Raw genomic sequence first — 16,289 nt, 5'->3', positions numbered from 1 at the left:
GCGCGGGACTGGCGCGCCGCCGTGACGTTCGCGGGTCCACGCGCCGCGGAGGCAGTGCGCAGGCGCGGGATTGGCGGTGCCGGGCGGCGGTTGAGGCTTCCAGGCGCGGCGCCGACCATGACCCAACAGGGCGCGGCGCTGCAGAACTACAACAACGAGCTGGTCAAGTGTGAGCAGCGGGCGCGGGAGGCCGCGGGCTGCGGGCGGGGATCCAGCCGACCCACCCGGGAGGCCGCGCGGACGCGCTTCACGAGCCCCGCTCTGCGGCCTTGCCCCGTGGCATGCCGGCAGGTCGGGCTCCGAAGCTCACGAGCCCGCAGCCCACGGCTCTTGTCTTCCTGCCCCCTCTAGGCATCGAGGAGCTGTGTCAGAAGCGAGAGGAGCTGTGCCGGCAGATCCAGCAGGAAGAGGACGAAAAGCAGCGGCTGCAGAATGAGGTGAGGCAGCTAACGGAGAAGCTGGCCCGCGTCAATGAGAACCTGGCGCGCAAGATCGCCTCTCGCAACGAGTTTGACCGGACCATCGCCGAGACCGAGGCCGCCTACCTCAAGGTGGGGCTCTCAGCTGTGCGCTGTCAGTACGGCCGGACGGTGGAGCCGTCTGTGGGATCCGAGGGAGTGAGCAGCGGTGTATGGGAAAGAGTACATAGTGTGGACCAGAACAACTTGGTTTTGCAGTAAGGGAGGAGGGCTTGGGTGGGTGATTAACTCACACACACACATCCCCCTGTGGCCGGTTGGTTTCTGCACAGGCCAGATTGAGATTCCCATACTCCAGCGAGAGAGGCTGAAGCGGTGGGATTTTCCTACCAGAGAAATTAACAATTCTTTTACTTCCCTGACTCCAGATCCTGGAGAGCTCCCAGACTCTGCTGAGTGTCCTCAAAAGGGAAGCTGGGAACCTGACTAAAGCCACAGCCTCAGACCAGAAGAGTAGTGGAGGCAAGGACAGCTGACGAGTGCCCGTCTCAGCCGTGGCCTATGGCTGCCCAGTCCCCGACGTGTCTGTCCTAAAGCATCTCTGTTCTTCGTGACCTCAGATGCCTTCCCAAGATCTCAGGTGCCCAGAGGGACAACTTCCGACCTCCACCTGCCTTGGGTGATGAGAAAAGCCCTAGGACAGGAAAACTCCAATGGGAAAGGAGTTCCCAGCTCTGTGTCATGGGGACCCTGAGCTCCTGGTTAGCTCCATGAGGAGCCTCTCTCTGAAGCCCCTGTATTTCCTTGGGCTGCCAGGAAGGTCCTGGTCCTAGTCCAAGTACTGTGGGAGCCCCTCACTTTGTCTCCTCAGCCACTAGGGGCCCAGGCCAGGCATGCTGAGGAAAGATTCTTGGCTCCAGAACTGAAACCTTAGGGTCCATCCCCATGGCCTCTGACGTTTCAATAAAGGTTGTTTTGCAAAGGTCTGTGGCATTGTCTGCCAGCTATCATGCATCCTGTTGGTAGGAAGGCCTGCAGTTTTCCCTGACTGTTCTATCTTCAAAACTCAGAACTGAGGCCAGCCCTAGCCCCTAACTCTCCTTAGAAAGGTGTTAGTCTCTTCCCTGAGGCCAGCACACAAACCACTTTCCTATGGGGGCTTTGCTATATCATGGTGGTCAGTACAGAACCTGGCTCAAAGACAGCTGGCAGCACTATATTGTTAGGAATGCTCTTAAGACGAGCCTCTCCGCCTATGCAAATAATTCCAGTTAGACCAAATTAGACTTAATAAAAAATGCCCACGTTTAATAAATGCGGCACTCCAGGGTGGCCAGGAACGAGGTGGCAAGGGGGAGGGGCAAGCGAGGGGGGGGGCACGCACACACAAAACCTGAAAACCATGTGTCCCTTTTGGCAGCAGCCTAAATAACCTGTGGGAGTGGTCCTGACCCTCCCTGGGGAGGGGGTCAGAGCTTGGTGGGCTTTTCCAGAGGTGGAGTCCAGACCAAGGCAACTCCCAGAGGGAGGGGGCTTGAGATGGAGTTTTCTGCTCCATTGGCACCCCAAGGATGAATGCTGGGGGCTGGGGTGATGCTTCCAGTCATCCCAGACTCCTTGAATAGGGTGGCATCAGAGGGCTGGAGTCTCACTTTCCAACATATATACCAGCTGTTTTGGTTCTAGGTCTCAGCATGGACTGGGGTTCTTCATCTTGTCCATTCCTCAAAGTTCTGTTTGGTCCAATATATTGCTGCTGCTGCCAGGACCCAGCTCCCAACCACAGGTGTCGCTTACTCCTATTTCCAGGAGCCCTATGGCCCAGCTCTTGACCACAACTTCTCGGGCAAGTTTGGAAGTATTTGTTGACCAAGAAGATCCATAAGAAAGATTTGATAGTCTACACCTATAATCCCAGCACTGAGGAAGAAGGGGGCCTTAAGTTCCAGGCTGTTCTAGGCTGCATAGTAAACTGTAGGCCAGCTCGGGGTACAATGTGAGGCCCTTTTTTTAAACAAAAAGTGTCCATAAAACTGGGCTTATTCTCTGAGGAAAACATACATACACTCCATCTGAGCCAAGTCAAGCATTATATCTGCCCTTAGGTGACAGGAAGCCATTTGCTCATGTCTGTAGATAGCCCTACATCTTCACGGCTGCCTAGGCCTCTGAGAACACAGCTTCCAAGCGGGCAGCTCTGCATCTCCCTAAACTCTTGGGAGTTCTCTGTTGCTACAGCCTTGTTACAGTCTCATAGGGCAGGAGGCATCCAAATCAAACATGAGAAAAGATTTCCCAAGTTCCACTTAGCCCCATTCCAGTAGTGTAGCTACATTCCTAGGCTCCTGGCCCCATGGTGAATCCTGTCATCTACAACACTCACCTTCCTCCCACCTGGCATCTAGATCCCTGGGACATGGAGTTCCAGACCCCACAGGGTAGGTCCACTTCCCACTGCACTAACTTTGAGGGAGAAAGTAGCAGGTTTAGTGTGGGGAGAGAACAAGAGCAAGAGCTTGGACCAGCAAGACCTCAAGATATAAGAACACCAGACTAAGGCCACCTTTTGCTTCTTTGCACAGGTACCCAAGTTAGGCCTTCACCTTATTCTCAGACTGAGGACTGTGTAAAAAAGGCAAAAGCAGCCTCGTTACAGTGTTGTTTATTGAGTCCAATATCAGAAAGGAAAAAATACCCTATCATCTATCATGAAGGGTGCCACCATAGTAGAATCATGGACTAAGGGCAGGAGCTTGGGATTCATTCAACAAAGAGCAAATAGCTAGGACAGCCTCTCACTCCTGACAGTGGCCCCTCCCCAGAAGGTAGGAGCCAAGAGGCAGGACAGACAGCACTCTGGTGCAAGGTCTGTTCAGGCTCCCTACCTCATCACAGATGGGATGTTATGGACAGATGTCAGCCTGTCCCATAGGCAATTCCCACCTGTTCTTCCTTGGCACCCCCAAAGGGGAGTGAGATTCAGACCTGAACCTAAAGGTAGAAGGCGACAGGGAGAGAGGAAGGCCCGAAGAGCCAGATGGAAGGGGTACAGAATAAAGTTAGGGCTCCTGGGCATTGACTGGCTTCCAGAATCACCACACCTGGGGCTAAGTCTTAGCCATCCTGGCAGCTCCAGGGGTCAGAAATAGAGGGCTGGCTCGCTGCGGAAGTCCGAGAGATCATTCTGACTGGCAGGTGTGAGCTGAAAGAATAGAATATAGCCACTAAGCCTTTCCAGGCATCAACCCCTTCCCCAGTAGGCTAGCCCATGGGGGTCTGGGTGTTCACCCCTCTCTCCACCTGGCTTACCATGACCTCCTTCGGTGGGAGTTCCACCTCACTTGGAGCCTGCACCAGTGTCTGTTCCTGCCACTTGTTGAAGGCCATGGAATGCTTGGGAGTGTAGCTGGACAGGCCTGTGAGCCAAAGAGAATAGGTATGGATAACTGGAAAATGTGGCCCAGGTTCCACTTACAGCCTGCCCATCCCAATGGGCGGTGATTACCTGAGCTGCCATCTGGTAGTCGGGGGCTCTCAGGTCCCACACTGCTTACAAATGTGGCCCGGGGCAGAAAGAGGGAAAAGGACTTCTCTGAGTCAAGCTCCACTTCCTCCTCTTCACCATCTTCCTCTTCCTCTTCCTCCTCCTCCTCCTCTTCTTCTTGGGCCAGGGAGCTCTCAGAAGGGTATTCAAATGTTGTGTGCAGGCTCTTGTCATTGAAGGAGATCTTCATCTAGGAGTAAAAGCCACGTCGGCAGGGGCCCTTCCACCCAGCTAAGCAGAGACACTAACAGGGAGAGAAGACCCTTCTACCAAGAGATATAGACCCTACCTATCCCATCCTCTGCTTGCAGCAGCTCCTAAGACTAATTCCACGTTCTGGGTATCTGAGCACCAACCATCACACTGCAGGAGCCTGCTTAAGAGGCTGATACCCAGGAAGTTGGTGCTAGGTACCATCATGCATTTTTCAGGCTAGTAGGGAGTCCCACTTCCATAGAGTTTAGGGTACCAGCAATACCATCAATGACCGCCCCTACTGTGTATACCTCAGTGACTCCAGAATTTCATATTCAAGCAAATTCTCGCTTCTGTCCCAGTAGCCTGGTTCTGAAGGACAGAAAGCTGTGGGCATCCTCTGTCACGATCCTCCTGCATGCTGAGAGTATCCCTGTCCCCGCGATTCAGTTATGATTGCTGAGGTTCCCTAGCCCTCAGCTGCGCTCAGCCTAGTGGGCTGCGAATGAACATGAGCACTCTCATGTGCAGCAGATGGGGCAGTCTTGCCGGGCTCGAAATATTAAACTCCCAGGCACAGGACACCGACAGCCAGCTCAGGTTCCCCCTCTTCCCCTGGAAGGAGCCAGAGGCCCAGCAGGATGGAAGAGTAGCCTAGCAGGAGGGTTGAGCCTGTCCTGAGGCGGCAAAGTGACCCTGGCACAGGCCACAATGCACAAGGGCCCACAAAAGCAGGAGGCCTGAACAAGCCGGCATCCTGCCTCCTGTCCCTCTCAACCAACGGCCACACTTGCCCACATGGCCATTAATACCCCTGAGCCCTCTCTGCCCATCGGGAGACTTTCCCCCCGCCCCAGGACCAGGGCCTGCTCAGAGATCTGTTCTCGCAGGTCCTCCCTACTTTGGCCATCTGCACACATGAACAGGAGCTGGAGAGGCTCCCCTGGGTCAGGAGATGTCTACTCCTGTCATAATGAAGGCACGCTGTACCCTGCTCTGGCCTCAGAGGCCTACCTAGTCCTTGAAGACTACATTGAACTGGAGACAGATAAGGTAGACATTGTCACCTGGCCTTCCTGACTAGCCTTCTGAGACAGGTACCCTAGTAGGAGACCAAGACAGTAGAGGGCCTTCTAAATCTAAGTGGCCCCCGGATGGAGCCCTTGAGTCCCATCCCCCCTACTACTGAGAAAACAGGACCAGCTGCCAGGGCCCAGCTGGATTAGCACACCCTCATTAGTCTGCATGACCAGTTCCCAGCAGGGAGGCTGAGGGGATAGATCCATGTGGGTATAGTGCCTGGCACGGCCTGGCCAGGCTGGGGGTGGGGAAGTGGCTCATAAGCCTGCCAGTCTCAGCTGCCCCCCCCCCAGTCACTTACTATCTCCCTTGTCTCCTCTGCCAGACCAGTGTTCATAGGCCTCCTCCCTTCCAGCAGAGGTCAGTGGGTCACATGGTGACTCATGCTTATGACCCCTGCCAGGGTGGAGCTGCCAGGGCAGGCGGGGGAGGTACAGACAGGGATTGTCACTGTATATACCTGGTCATCAGTATCTGGGGGACTTTACCCAGCACACCTCATACAGCAGGCAGGTGATGGAACCTCTGGGCCTTCACGGGGGCCTTTAGTGGCTGAACCTCCCAGCTTTTACAGGGCCCTTTTGTTCTCCTTCAACCCGCCCTACCCATACACACCCAGCTTGGGTTACCAAATGGTGTCCACCCTGGGACTCAAAGCAGGGAAACTGCTCCAGTGGCCCGGCTGAAGGTGATGTTTAGCCAGACCCTGCCCCCACTCCCTTGCACACAGTCTGGCTCCCATCCCCCATTGGCCCCCAGCCAAAGTTCCTAAGGGTGACAGGACAATAGATCAGAGCCACCCAACTGGGATATCCACACCTGCTTCCTCCTGAGGGCAGACCCTGCACCAGTGAGATTTCCATAGGGTCCGTTTTCTAGGGGGTCACCCATGAGAAGACTTGGGGGAGAGAAACTGCTCATAAAGAAAGGCAGGTGAGAAGACACTCGGGCCAACTGGGGGAGCCAGTTGCAGACTGAGGGGAGCCGATGCTGCTGGAACCAGCCAAAAGGACAGACGCACCTTCAAATGGGAGCCAGGCTGAGGGCCACAACTGAGCCACAGAAAGTTGGGGTGAAGTTTACACCTACCGGGAACGGGGGGAGCCTGAGCCCTGAGGACACTAACATGCTTGGGTGTGGCACAGGAACCGGAGGTGGGAAAGAGGAAGAAGCAGCCAACCAGGTAGGAGCCACTGGTGCTCCCAATCTGGGAGGAAGGGGTAAAAGGATACCCCTCTTGCCGAGAAAACACTGGGGGCTAGGAGGGAAGAGAGGTGCAGAGAGGAACTCTCTTTCCCAATAGATAACCAAAATGGAATGTTTCTGCCAAGCTGCCTCACAAGGACACTGGTCAATAAAGTCAGCCCTCACTCCCCAGAGCAGGGCTGAATCCCTGTGAAGTCACAATATGCTCTCCAAGTAGGCTACCCCACACCATACCCTGCTGCCTAGAAGGCCCAGTAAAGAGCAACCCCTCAGCTATACGCTGGAAAGCCACGGGCATTGCCTTGGGGTCACCCAGTCATGGGGGAGGGGAACCAAAGTGTGCAGAGGCCCCAAAATCCTCTGGGCCCACCTACTCCAACCAAGAGGAAGCCCAAGTCTGGGCCAGGACAATGACTTGAGCTGCAAAACAAACACTCTGGGTTTCTCTAGGGGCTGCAGGTAAGAGGAATGTCAGGGAAAGGACAAAGTCCAAGAAGGCCTCACCCTGCACCCTGCTCTGAAGGTTGGGCAGCTTTGGGCCCTGCCCCCTCCCACAGGCATTCTGTGTCTTGCTGGGCAGGGCAGCTGGTGCATGCACAGGCAGGATAGCACAACCAGCAGGTTGTGCTGCTACAGAAGGCCCTGCCCAGGCCACTTGGCCGTAATGAGCATCGTCCATCTGGACCCCCAACTCCCTCAGACTGGCCCAGACAGCCAAGCTGCTGGCCAGGGTCCTACCCCCAACAGTATTTGGGCCTTGCCCTGCTTTTGTTTTTGAGATCTGCATGAACATCACACCTGCTCTTCTCACTTTAACCAACCAGGAATGACTCCCACAGTTGCCTTCAGACAGGGCAGGCAGGGTAGCCAGGCTTAGTATCAGCCTTTCAGTCTCAAGAGGAAGCCAAGTTCATGGTGGAGGAGTATCCCCGGATAAAAGGTTCTAGAAACAGGAATCTGAACTCAACTCCTGTCCCATGAGCTCCATGGCTTCATGAACCTCCTAAGCTTCAGCTTCCTCCTCAACATAAGGGGTGCTTTTCATCACTTCTTTGTCAAGTACGCGGAGGGGCCACCTCAGAGATAGCAAGGTCAGGGTCACAGGGAAGGAAGGAGTAGAAAGACGGGGAAGGGGCCTGGGTCTATATGGCCCAAGAACTCAGGGCAAAGAACAGACGAGAGTGGAAGAGATGTGGGCTCACGTGGTAAAAACTGTTACAGCTCTGAGTGTCCTCACCAGAATCCCCCAAGAGTGATCACTGTAGATTCCTGACCCAGCAGATTAATTGGCAAGGAAGATGATGCCAAGGCCAATGGTGTCAGGAAGCAGAAAGGGAGGGGAAAAATAAAAAGAGTGAGGAGGTGTGGCTCGTCACAAAGGATCCCCATGGAAACCGAGGCTGGAGGTGGCGAACCCGGGCAGCCTAGCTTCTAGCTGTTCTGGAGCAGAAACTGTGGGTGCCATCTTGGCAGAAGGGAAAGGTGCACCTCCCTTTACCAGCTGACCGAAAGTCATGTGTGGTTGGTCTTGGAATTTGCCCTAGGGGACAAACATGGACCCTGGAACAATCAGGAAGAATCTGAGGAACGCTTTCCTTGTACCCAGAGGGTTCCAAGCCACTAGCCAGAGATAGACAGGAAATAAGGCTCTGGCCAATTCTGAGCCTCTAGGGGATTGTTCCTTGAGTCTCTCTGCTCAAGGCCCTCTTGACCGAATCTGGCAGGAAGCACCGGAGCTCAGTCCATGCTTACAGAGGCAAAGGCCTGCCAAGCTCTAGCTCCTGTACCTTCCAGGGTTCTGCGAACCTCCAATTGGCTCCACACAGCTATGTGTTCAGGCTGACCTCAGAGTGAGGAGGGTCTGCCCTAGCTTCTCATTTACATTCTCATATCCAGGCTCTGGATATCTGTCCAAGCCAGGCTCCATAGGCATATGCCAGGCTTATCAAATCAAATACCAAGTGAGAGCCAACAGGCCAGGCTATTTCCTGAAGGTAGACCTGCAATTAGTTTGGAATGGACTAACCATTCCAAAGGGTTGCAGGGGCTCCGCGCTGCCTGGCCAGCTCTTCCTTCCAAACCTCGGGGGTAAACAGCAGGCTGACCAACCCCAGCCTTAAACCGTCATAGCTCCACAAGGGCCCAGAACCTGGCACAACCACACAGTGCAAGTCTGTCATCTATCCAGAAACCGACCATGCCAGCAGCCCTCTCCCTAACATTTACCTTTTTTCTGGAAGAGCCAGCCTTGATGAGGCAGGACTTCTGCAGGGCCAGGTAACCACCGATCACTTCAATCTCATGTACAGTGGGGTAGCGTTTCTTAAGGGTGTTCTCCAGGGCAGGGTGGGGTCCCAAGAGGCTGTCAGCGTCCTGTTCCTCAGCCTCCTGCTGCTGGGACTGCCCATTGGCCGGACTGAAGTGTGGCTCCTGAAGGGTCTCTGGCTTCCTCTTGGGCACCACTATGAAAGTGTTGCTGCCTCGGTTTGGGAGCTCTGCGGTGTGCCCAGGCCTGGCAAGGTGCAGGTGGTACTGGGGGGACCCACCAACTGCTGAGGAGGGCAGTTGGGCTTCTTGGGAGGGCTCCTCTTCTGAGTCTACTTCATCAATGAAGGTGACTGGAAGTCCTGGCCGCCCAGGCTCCTGGCCATTCTTGGCCAAGCCAGGAACCAAGCCCTCAGTCGGCTCTGCTTCAACAGTGGTTGGTAGGAATGGAGGTGGTGAGGATGACTGCTGCCACCTAACAGACCTGTCTGTGACAGCGGTGGCTGTCCGGGGGCAGCCCTCTTCCCTAGCTGCCCACTGCATCTCAGCAGTCAAGGTACTCCTCTCTAGGACAGGCGCACCATCCACTGTAGACACCGGCTGGGCTCTGAGACCCTGGCTCTGAGAGGCCCAGCCTACCTCCCGGTTTGGCTCCTCTGACTGCCTCCCCTCCGAAGGATGGTTCCCAAGGGCCTTGCGCTTGGGGATCAACACGAAGGAGTTGCGGGAGTTAACACGGAGGTTGGCCAGGGCCCTGGCCTGAAGGTCCCCGATTGGGATAGTTTCCACATCTGGCTTGGGGGCTGGCCTTATTTCGAAGGAGTCATTGGCGCTGGTGGCAGAGGAGACCCACCGGCGCTGGTTGGGAGTGGCACTGGTTGGGCTGGGCGCCGGCAAGGCAGGGGGCCCAACCGGAGTGGCACTTGGGGTCCCAGGGCTTGGGGGTGAGTGGAGGGAAGGTCCCCCTGACTCCACCTTTGGCTTCCACTTGCCCGGAACAGGAGGAGAGCCCGACAACCCATTTACAGGGCCGGCCGGGAACTTCTGGGTCACGGGTCCATTAGAAAGCGAGTGATTGACCGCACCGCGGGGCAGGCCCCGGGGGTGGACAGTGAAGGAGTTGCTGCCCGTCTTCCGTAGGAAGTCGCTGCGCCGGGCCCCAGGACCCGCGGTACCATCGGGGTGCGCGGGCTCGCAACAGGCGGAGCGCTGACTCGCGCGCGGGGCAACGGGAACAGGCGAAACAGGGAGTGCGGGCTGGCTAGGACGCACCGATGGGGCAGAAGCCAACGACCGATTGGTGGGAGCGCGCGTGGCAGTAGATGGAGGCGCCACGGGAAGCTGCGGAAGCCCAGAGTGGGAGCGCTCCGGGCTCCCGCGGCTGCGGGGCGAGGCCGGCGAGTCGAACTTCTCCAGCAGTCGGCTGACACGGCCCGGCTGAGGCGCCTCCTGAGGCGCCTCGTACACCACTACCTCGGCAGCGCGGATGCCCGCAGCGGGCGGCACGGCGGGCGGGAAGCCAGGAGTTGACTCGATGATGAGGATGTTGTCGGCTCGGATGGTACGCACGCCCGGCACGCGACGGTACAGCTCCAGCAGCTGCTGCGCCGGCCGTGCCCCTCGCCGCCGCTCCGATTCAAGTCTCATGAAGGGGTTCTCGCTCAGTGGACCCAGACTCTCCGCCAGAACCAGCTTCTCGTTCTGTCCCTCCGGCGCCGCTCCGGGTCCCGGGCCTCCGCTCAGGGCGGCCAGTTTAGCTCGCCTCCGCTCAAGGATCTCCCGCTTCCAGGCGGGCATCGCGGTGCGCGACCCCGGGCCCGGCCGCCCTAGGCCGGCCATGCTTGCGGACGCAGCCGCGAACGGGACTGCACAGGCTGCAGCTCGCCGGACAGACTCTCAGCTACCTGCCTCAGTACCGCGCCGTGCCACGCCCCCCTTAGTAGCCGCCAATTGGGCAAGTGCGCTCTGACCCAAGGGCAGACTTGCCCGCCAATGGGAGAGGTATACGGCCCAATTGATTGGAGGACACTCACTTACACCCTCCCCCTAAGGCGTCCTTATTGGATTACGACCGGCACCGGCCAATCGCTATTGGTAAAGATCAGTGGGCACGCTCCCCCGCGAGGCACGGCTCAATGGCAGCCCCTCACTTCCGCCTCTGCGCTCTGGACGCGACACCTGTGGGCCACATTAGGGCTAGTTTTGGCACGGCACCTTGCAGACCCTTGCGACCTAGATGACCTTGGTACAGTTCCGACTTCCTCGACACCCAGGCAACCACTGTTTTCTTGGGAAAGAGCCGTGCGCAAGAGCGGGGAGGTCCTTGCTCCCGTGGGCAGTATACAAGCGCACGGGGCTTTCCACCTTTGGGCCCAGGCCCTGCTCCAATCAGGAGTCCTTGAACCTCCGCGGACAGACAGGCGAGGGCCCCTTCAGGACCTAGAAATCCTGCGTCTGAGATCCACTCAGGCATAAGAAAATTGTTTTTTCGAGAATCTCGGTTTTGTAGATCCCAGAGCTGTTGATTAGACCTATGTATGTGAGCCTCTGGAACAGTTTGCCATTTCTGGCCCTGCGCACCAAGGAAGCAGCCTCATTTCTACAGGTTACACATGCAAGCAGAGCGACACACACTTAGGCAGTTCTGTCACACAAAAGAGCACAAAAACTAGGGTAAGGGTAGTCCCAGTCCTGTTGAACTCCCTCCAAGAGTGGGAAGGAGGCCAATGACTGGGTCACAACCTCACAGCAGAGGCTGGGCGATGGTGGTGCATGCCTTTAATCCCAGCACTCGGGAGGCAGAGGCAGGTGGATCTCTACGAGTTCGAGACCAGCCTGGTCTACAGAGCTAGTTCCAGGACAGGCTCCAAAGCCACAGAGAAACCCTGTCTCCAAAAAAAAAAAAAAAAAAAAAAAAAACCTCACAGCCGACAAGTCTTTAGGAAGTTTCTTTAGGCAGAACTGCATATTACCCAATCTTTACCCCCTTTCCAGTGTACATAGTAAGGCAACTGCCTGGAGGCATTAGAAAATTGGGGAACCGGGTGGTGGTATCCCAGCACTTGGGAAGCAGAGACAGGCGGAGTTCGAGGCCAGCCTGGTCTACAAAGCAAGTTCCAGGATAGTTACACAGAGAAAACCAGTCTTGAAAAAAATAAAATAAGCCGGGCGGTGGTGGCGCAAACCTTTAATCCCAGCACTTGGGAGGTAGATGCAGGAGGATTTCTGTGAGTTCGAGGCCAGCCTGGTCTACAAGAGCTAGTTCCAGGACAGGCCCCAAGCTACAGAGACCCTGTCTCAAAAAAACCAAAAAAAAAAAAGAAAAGAAAAGAAAAAGAAAAAACGAAAGAAAAGAAAAAAACGAAAGAAAAGAAAAATAAAATGAAAAAACGAAAGAAAAGAAAAATAAAATAAATAAAAAAAGAAAAATAACGAAAATTGGGGACCAAGTTTAGGAGTCTGTGTTTCCTTTATCTGCCCTACAGACAACAGCCAGCTCTGTTTCATGGACTGTGGGTCTCTGCAAAAACAGTGGATTCTGCCTAGGGACATGTGCCTTTGCTGGCTTCTGGGTGCGTGGCAGTCTACAATCTGGCACCACCTTAACACTGACTTACCTGCCTGCCCATTCCATTAAACAGGAGATTATAAACTGAATTCCAGCTATCCGGAAGCCTTTCCAAAATCACTTTTTATTTTTCTCTTGATAGCATCAGAGATTGAACCTAGAGCCTTTTGGATGCTGGGCAAGCACTCTACTACTGAGCTATGGCCCCTCAAATCATTGCTCCAATGGAAGCTTCTAACACAGCTTCTTATTAAGCTCTGAGCCATCTCTCCAGCCCCATACTCAAAGCTTCTTTACTCAGATTTCCCAGTTCCAAATCACCAAAACAAAACAGGAACACAAAACAAAATCTAAAAAGTATTAAAGGAAAACCACTCCAAAGTTCAGCTTGTATCTTGCTTTGACAAAAGTCATCCCTATCCTGGGTTGGACACATTTTCTTCCAACTGGGGCAAATCAGCCATGCCCAGACAGAGGAGGGCCAAGCTGCCCTACTGGAGCACAGATCAGCATCCCTGTTCTGTCAAGGGCCACATGCAGTTATTAGCCTAGTGACTCTGTCACCAGGAGACATGGCAATGTCTCAAGAAACTTTCGGTTATTACAGACAAAGGCTGCTCCTGACATCCAGTGAGCAAAGCCTGGCACACTACAAACATCCTACATCTTCAGGACAGTCTCTGCAGCCACAATAAAAACTGACAGGGGCTGGTAAGAGAACCTATACAGCTGCAACTCATTCCTGGGGCTTCAATGCCCTCTTCTGGCCTCCACAGACATTGCACACTTGGTACACACCCATATATAAATCCTTCTTTTGTTTTGTTTTTTTCCGAGACAAGGTTTCTCTGTAGCTTTGGTGCCTGTCCTGGAACTAGCTCTTGTAGACCAGGCTGGCCTCGAACTCACAGAGATCCGCCTGCCTCTGCCTCCGAGTGTTGGGATTAAAGGTGTGCGCCACTACCGCCCAGCAAATCCTTTTCTTAAATGATTATTTTTTTTTTTGCAAGAATGATCTAGCCAGGCGATAGTGGTGCACGCCTTTATCCCCAGCACTTGGGAGGCAGAGGCAGGTGGATCTCTTTGAGTTAAAGACCAGCCTGATCTATAAAAGGAGTTCCAGGAGAGCCAAGGCTACACACCCTGATTTTTTGCTTGTTTGATTTAAAAAAGATCCAGCTCTGCTGAAGACGCTGTGCTCTGCAGGTCACATTAGATCTGTCAACTATTAACTTTTGTTGATGCTCTTCTAGACTCCACTCCCCTCTTCTCTCAGACTGATGCATCTCACAGCCCAGGTCAGCTTCCAATTACACTGCCGGTGATGACATTGTAGTTTTGATCCTCCTGCCTCCACCGCACCCAATTGGGGATTACAGGTAAACACTCTTAACAATGAAGCTATAGCCCCAAGTCCCTTTTCTCCCCTTTCTTTCTGTTTTACAGCCACTTCAGGAAACACTGCGACATCCTGTTTTAAATCCTTTAAAAATGTAAAATTTAGAGCTTAAGATGGCTCAGCAGGTAGAGGTGCTTGCAAGCAGGCCAGACTACCTGAGTGTGTTCTGATATCACAAGGCTAACAAATCACCTGCATGAGTGGTGTGGCGCATGTGCACCTACATACACACACAGAGAAATTTAAAATGTAAAAACCATAATGTAGCTCAGTTGGTAGGATGCTTGCCTAAACCAGGTGTGATGGTGCATGCCTTTAATGCTAGCCTTTGGGCGAGAGAGGCCAGCCTCTGTGAGTTTGAGGTATGGTGTAGAGAGTAAGTTCCAGGCCAGTCAAGGTTACGAAGTTCCTGATTCAGTAGTAATAGTACTACTAATAACATAATGCTTGTCTAGTATACGTGATGCCCTGGGTTTGATTCCCAGAATCACTTAAAACTGGAAGTTAAACCAGGTGGTAGTGGCACACACCTTTAATCCCAGCACTTGGGAGGCAGAGACAGGTGGATCTCTGTGAGTTCAAGGCCAGCTAAGTCTACAAGGTGAGTTTAAGGACGGGCTCCAATGTTACAGAGAAACCCTGTCTGGAAAAAAAAAACAACAAAAACTAAACAAACAAACAACATAAAACCAAATAAAAAAGCAAGTTTGAAGCAAGTATTGGCTACATAACACCCTATTTAGAAAAAAAAAAAGTAAAAACGATTCTGTCAGATCTGGGCCACTAAAAAAAACAAAACAGACCTCAGACCATCATTTTTCAACTTTATAGGGTGTCATCAGAGCTCACCAGTGGCATGTACACTAACACGGAGTCAAGGGCTCTGTTTTGGCGCTCTAGGAAGTACAGCCTGTTGTTTTCAGCTGGGACAGTAGTGGTGCAAGTTACCCATCTTCTAAAATAAGAAACAAGAACTTTCAAAAAATATTTAGTCTAACACCCATTGTGCTCTACCATACGTTCCGGGGCACCAACCACCTCAGCCCTGTGAGCCGCTGTCCACACAGCAAGGAACACCTTCGTGTTCACCTACTCAAACATTGAGATGTCGTATATATTGTGGATTTCAACAAACATTCTTTCCATCTCAGCAAACGGTCTCATTTGGCACACGACTGACATAAAATCAAAGACCTTGGGTCAATAAACTCAAGTTGTTCACAAGCTCTTATGTAAAGTACCCATTGCCATGAGCACGGGAGAACCTGTTCCTGTCTTTGGTCCTTCAGAGAGGTTTGTCTAGCTCAGGTGTACTAATGATGCCTGCCACCAGGTGGTGGGGATCGCCGTGAAACTGCAATCTGTTGGGCCAGGAAAGCAATACCTTGAGACCAAGAGTTTTTTCTCAGACTGCAGATAATCCTATTCATGCCCTTTTGCAACAGTTTGATGTCTCTGTGTGGGATGAAATGAAGAAAGGACTATTCTTTCCCTGGACAGGAAAGAGTGACGCAAGCTCTCTCACACTATCGATAGATGGTTTAACAAGTCTGGCCTGGACCAATGGAGGGGCAAGCGCTGAGGTCAGTGGTCAGTGCTGCTGAGTGAACAAGCTGATTTAGAAAGGGGTACATCACCATGGGAAATACTCAGCGTCTATCAGGATATTTTACTTATACACAGTTTCCAAATGTCAGAAAAGTTCAGTATTATCTGACAACTCATAGCATGAATAACAGGAAATAGATTTTACTAGTCAAGCTTCACTCTTTAGCTGAGGAAACAATCTTAGATATAGAGAAAACTGGACAGTACGCTGGGCACAAGCAGACACTGATTTCTGACCAAAGCTCCTCCAGTGTGACGCCAAGTAGGGTCTGAACTGGGAGATCCAGCACTCCAACTGGGCGGTGCTCCATTTCCAGCCCCTGCACGAGGCTAGTTGACGCGACAAGCCCGGATCATGAGCAGCTGCAGGAGAATGAAGACCGGAGACGTGATCAGGCCGAACCAGAGCTCTCGAGTTTGCTCCACTAGCTTCTGGCACAGCAGCATCTCAAAGACAAACTTGAGGCTAAGGACTGTGAGAACCCAGAAGAGGCGCAGTACAGCCAGCCGCTTCTCCCCGTCTTGGAAGAGGCGTACCGACACGATAGTGGTGAAGTAGGTGCTGAGCCCGTCGGCGGCGAAAAAGGGCACAAATACGTTCCACCAGGAGAGGCTCGGGGCCAAGCCGTCCACTCGCAGTGCCAAAAGCACAGAGAACACCAACAGAGCCAGGAGGTGCACAAAGATCTCAAAGGTGGCGAAGCCCAGCCATTGTACCAGCTCCCGCAGCGAGAATAACATCGCGCCTATTTAATACCGGCCGCAGTCCGGCCGACGGCGCCCCGCACCGGGCCGTGCTCGCTTCGTCCGCGGGCCTGGCTACCGCCTGCTGCCGCCTCTGCACACACGAGGCAGCAAGCGGCAGAGCCCGGCCTGGACCCCGGCTCCGGCGCTCCCCGCTTCTCCAGACCCCTAATCTGGACCCGGAAAGGGATGCTAGCGAACGCCGACCCCGGTCCAGACGCTATCCCCGCCTACCCACACCCCCCCACCTCGCGGTGGCTC

At 53.9% G+C, this 16,289-nt stretch overlaps 3 protein-coding genes across 3 annotated transcripts; 1 reads left to right on the top strand and 2 right to left on the bottom strand.

The window, feature by feature from the left end:
- The first annotated feature begins 12 nt into the window (after nucleotides 1–12).
- Ssna1 (SS nuclear autoantigen 1) lies at nucleotides 13–1,405 on the top strand. The gene is made up of 3 exons (XM_075985386.1): nucleotides 13–169; nucleotides 352–551; nucleotides 848–1,405. The coding sequence occupies exons 1-3, from the start codon at nucleotides 118–120 to the stop codon at nucleotides 953–955; spliced, it is 360 nt and encodes a 119-aa protein (XP_075841501.1). The 5' UTR covers nucleotides 13–117; the 3' UTR covers nucleotides 956–1,405.
- Nucleotides 1,406–3,065: 1,660 nt separating this feature from the next.
- Nucleotides 3,066–10,645, bottom strand: Tprn (taperin). The gene is made up of 4 exons (XM_075985385.1): nucleotides 8,671–10,645; nucleotides 3,925–4,153; nucleotides 3,729–3,835; nucleotides 3,066–3,621 (listed from the first exon to the last, which is right to left on the bottom strand). The coding sequence occupies exons 1-4, from the start codon at nucleotides 10,546–10,548 to the stop codon at nucleotides 3,559–3,561; spliced, it is 2,277 nt and encodes a 758-aa protein (XP_075841500.1). The 5' UTR covers nucleotides 10,549–10,645; the 3' UTR covers nucleotides 3,066–3,558.
- Nucleotides 10,646–14,480: 3,835 nt separating this feature from the next.
- Tmem203 (transmembrane protein 203) lies at nucleotides 14,481–16,255 on the bottom strand. The gene has a single exon (XM_075985382.1). It carries the CDS (start codon nucleotides 16,023–16,025, stop codon nucleotides 15,615–15,617), a length of 411 nt encoding a protein of 136 aa, XP_075841497.1. The 5' UTR covers nucleotides 16,026–16,255; the 3' UTR covers nucleotides 14,481–15,614.
- Between the last annotated feature and the right edge of the window lie 34 nt (nucleotides 16,256–16,289).

Source organism: Microtus pennsylvanicus, chromosome 9 (assembly GCF_037038515.1).
Source record: "Microtus pennsylvanicus isolate mMicPen1 chromosome 9, mMicPen1.hap1, whole genome shotgun sequence".
NCBI classification, from domain to species: Eukaryota; Metazoa; Chordata; class Mammalia; order Rodentia; family Cricetidae; genus Microtus; species Microtus pennsylvanicus.
The sequence above is the reverse complement of the archived record's forward strand: the minus strand, read 5'-3'. Positions and strand labels throughout refer to the sequence as shown.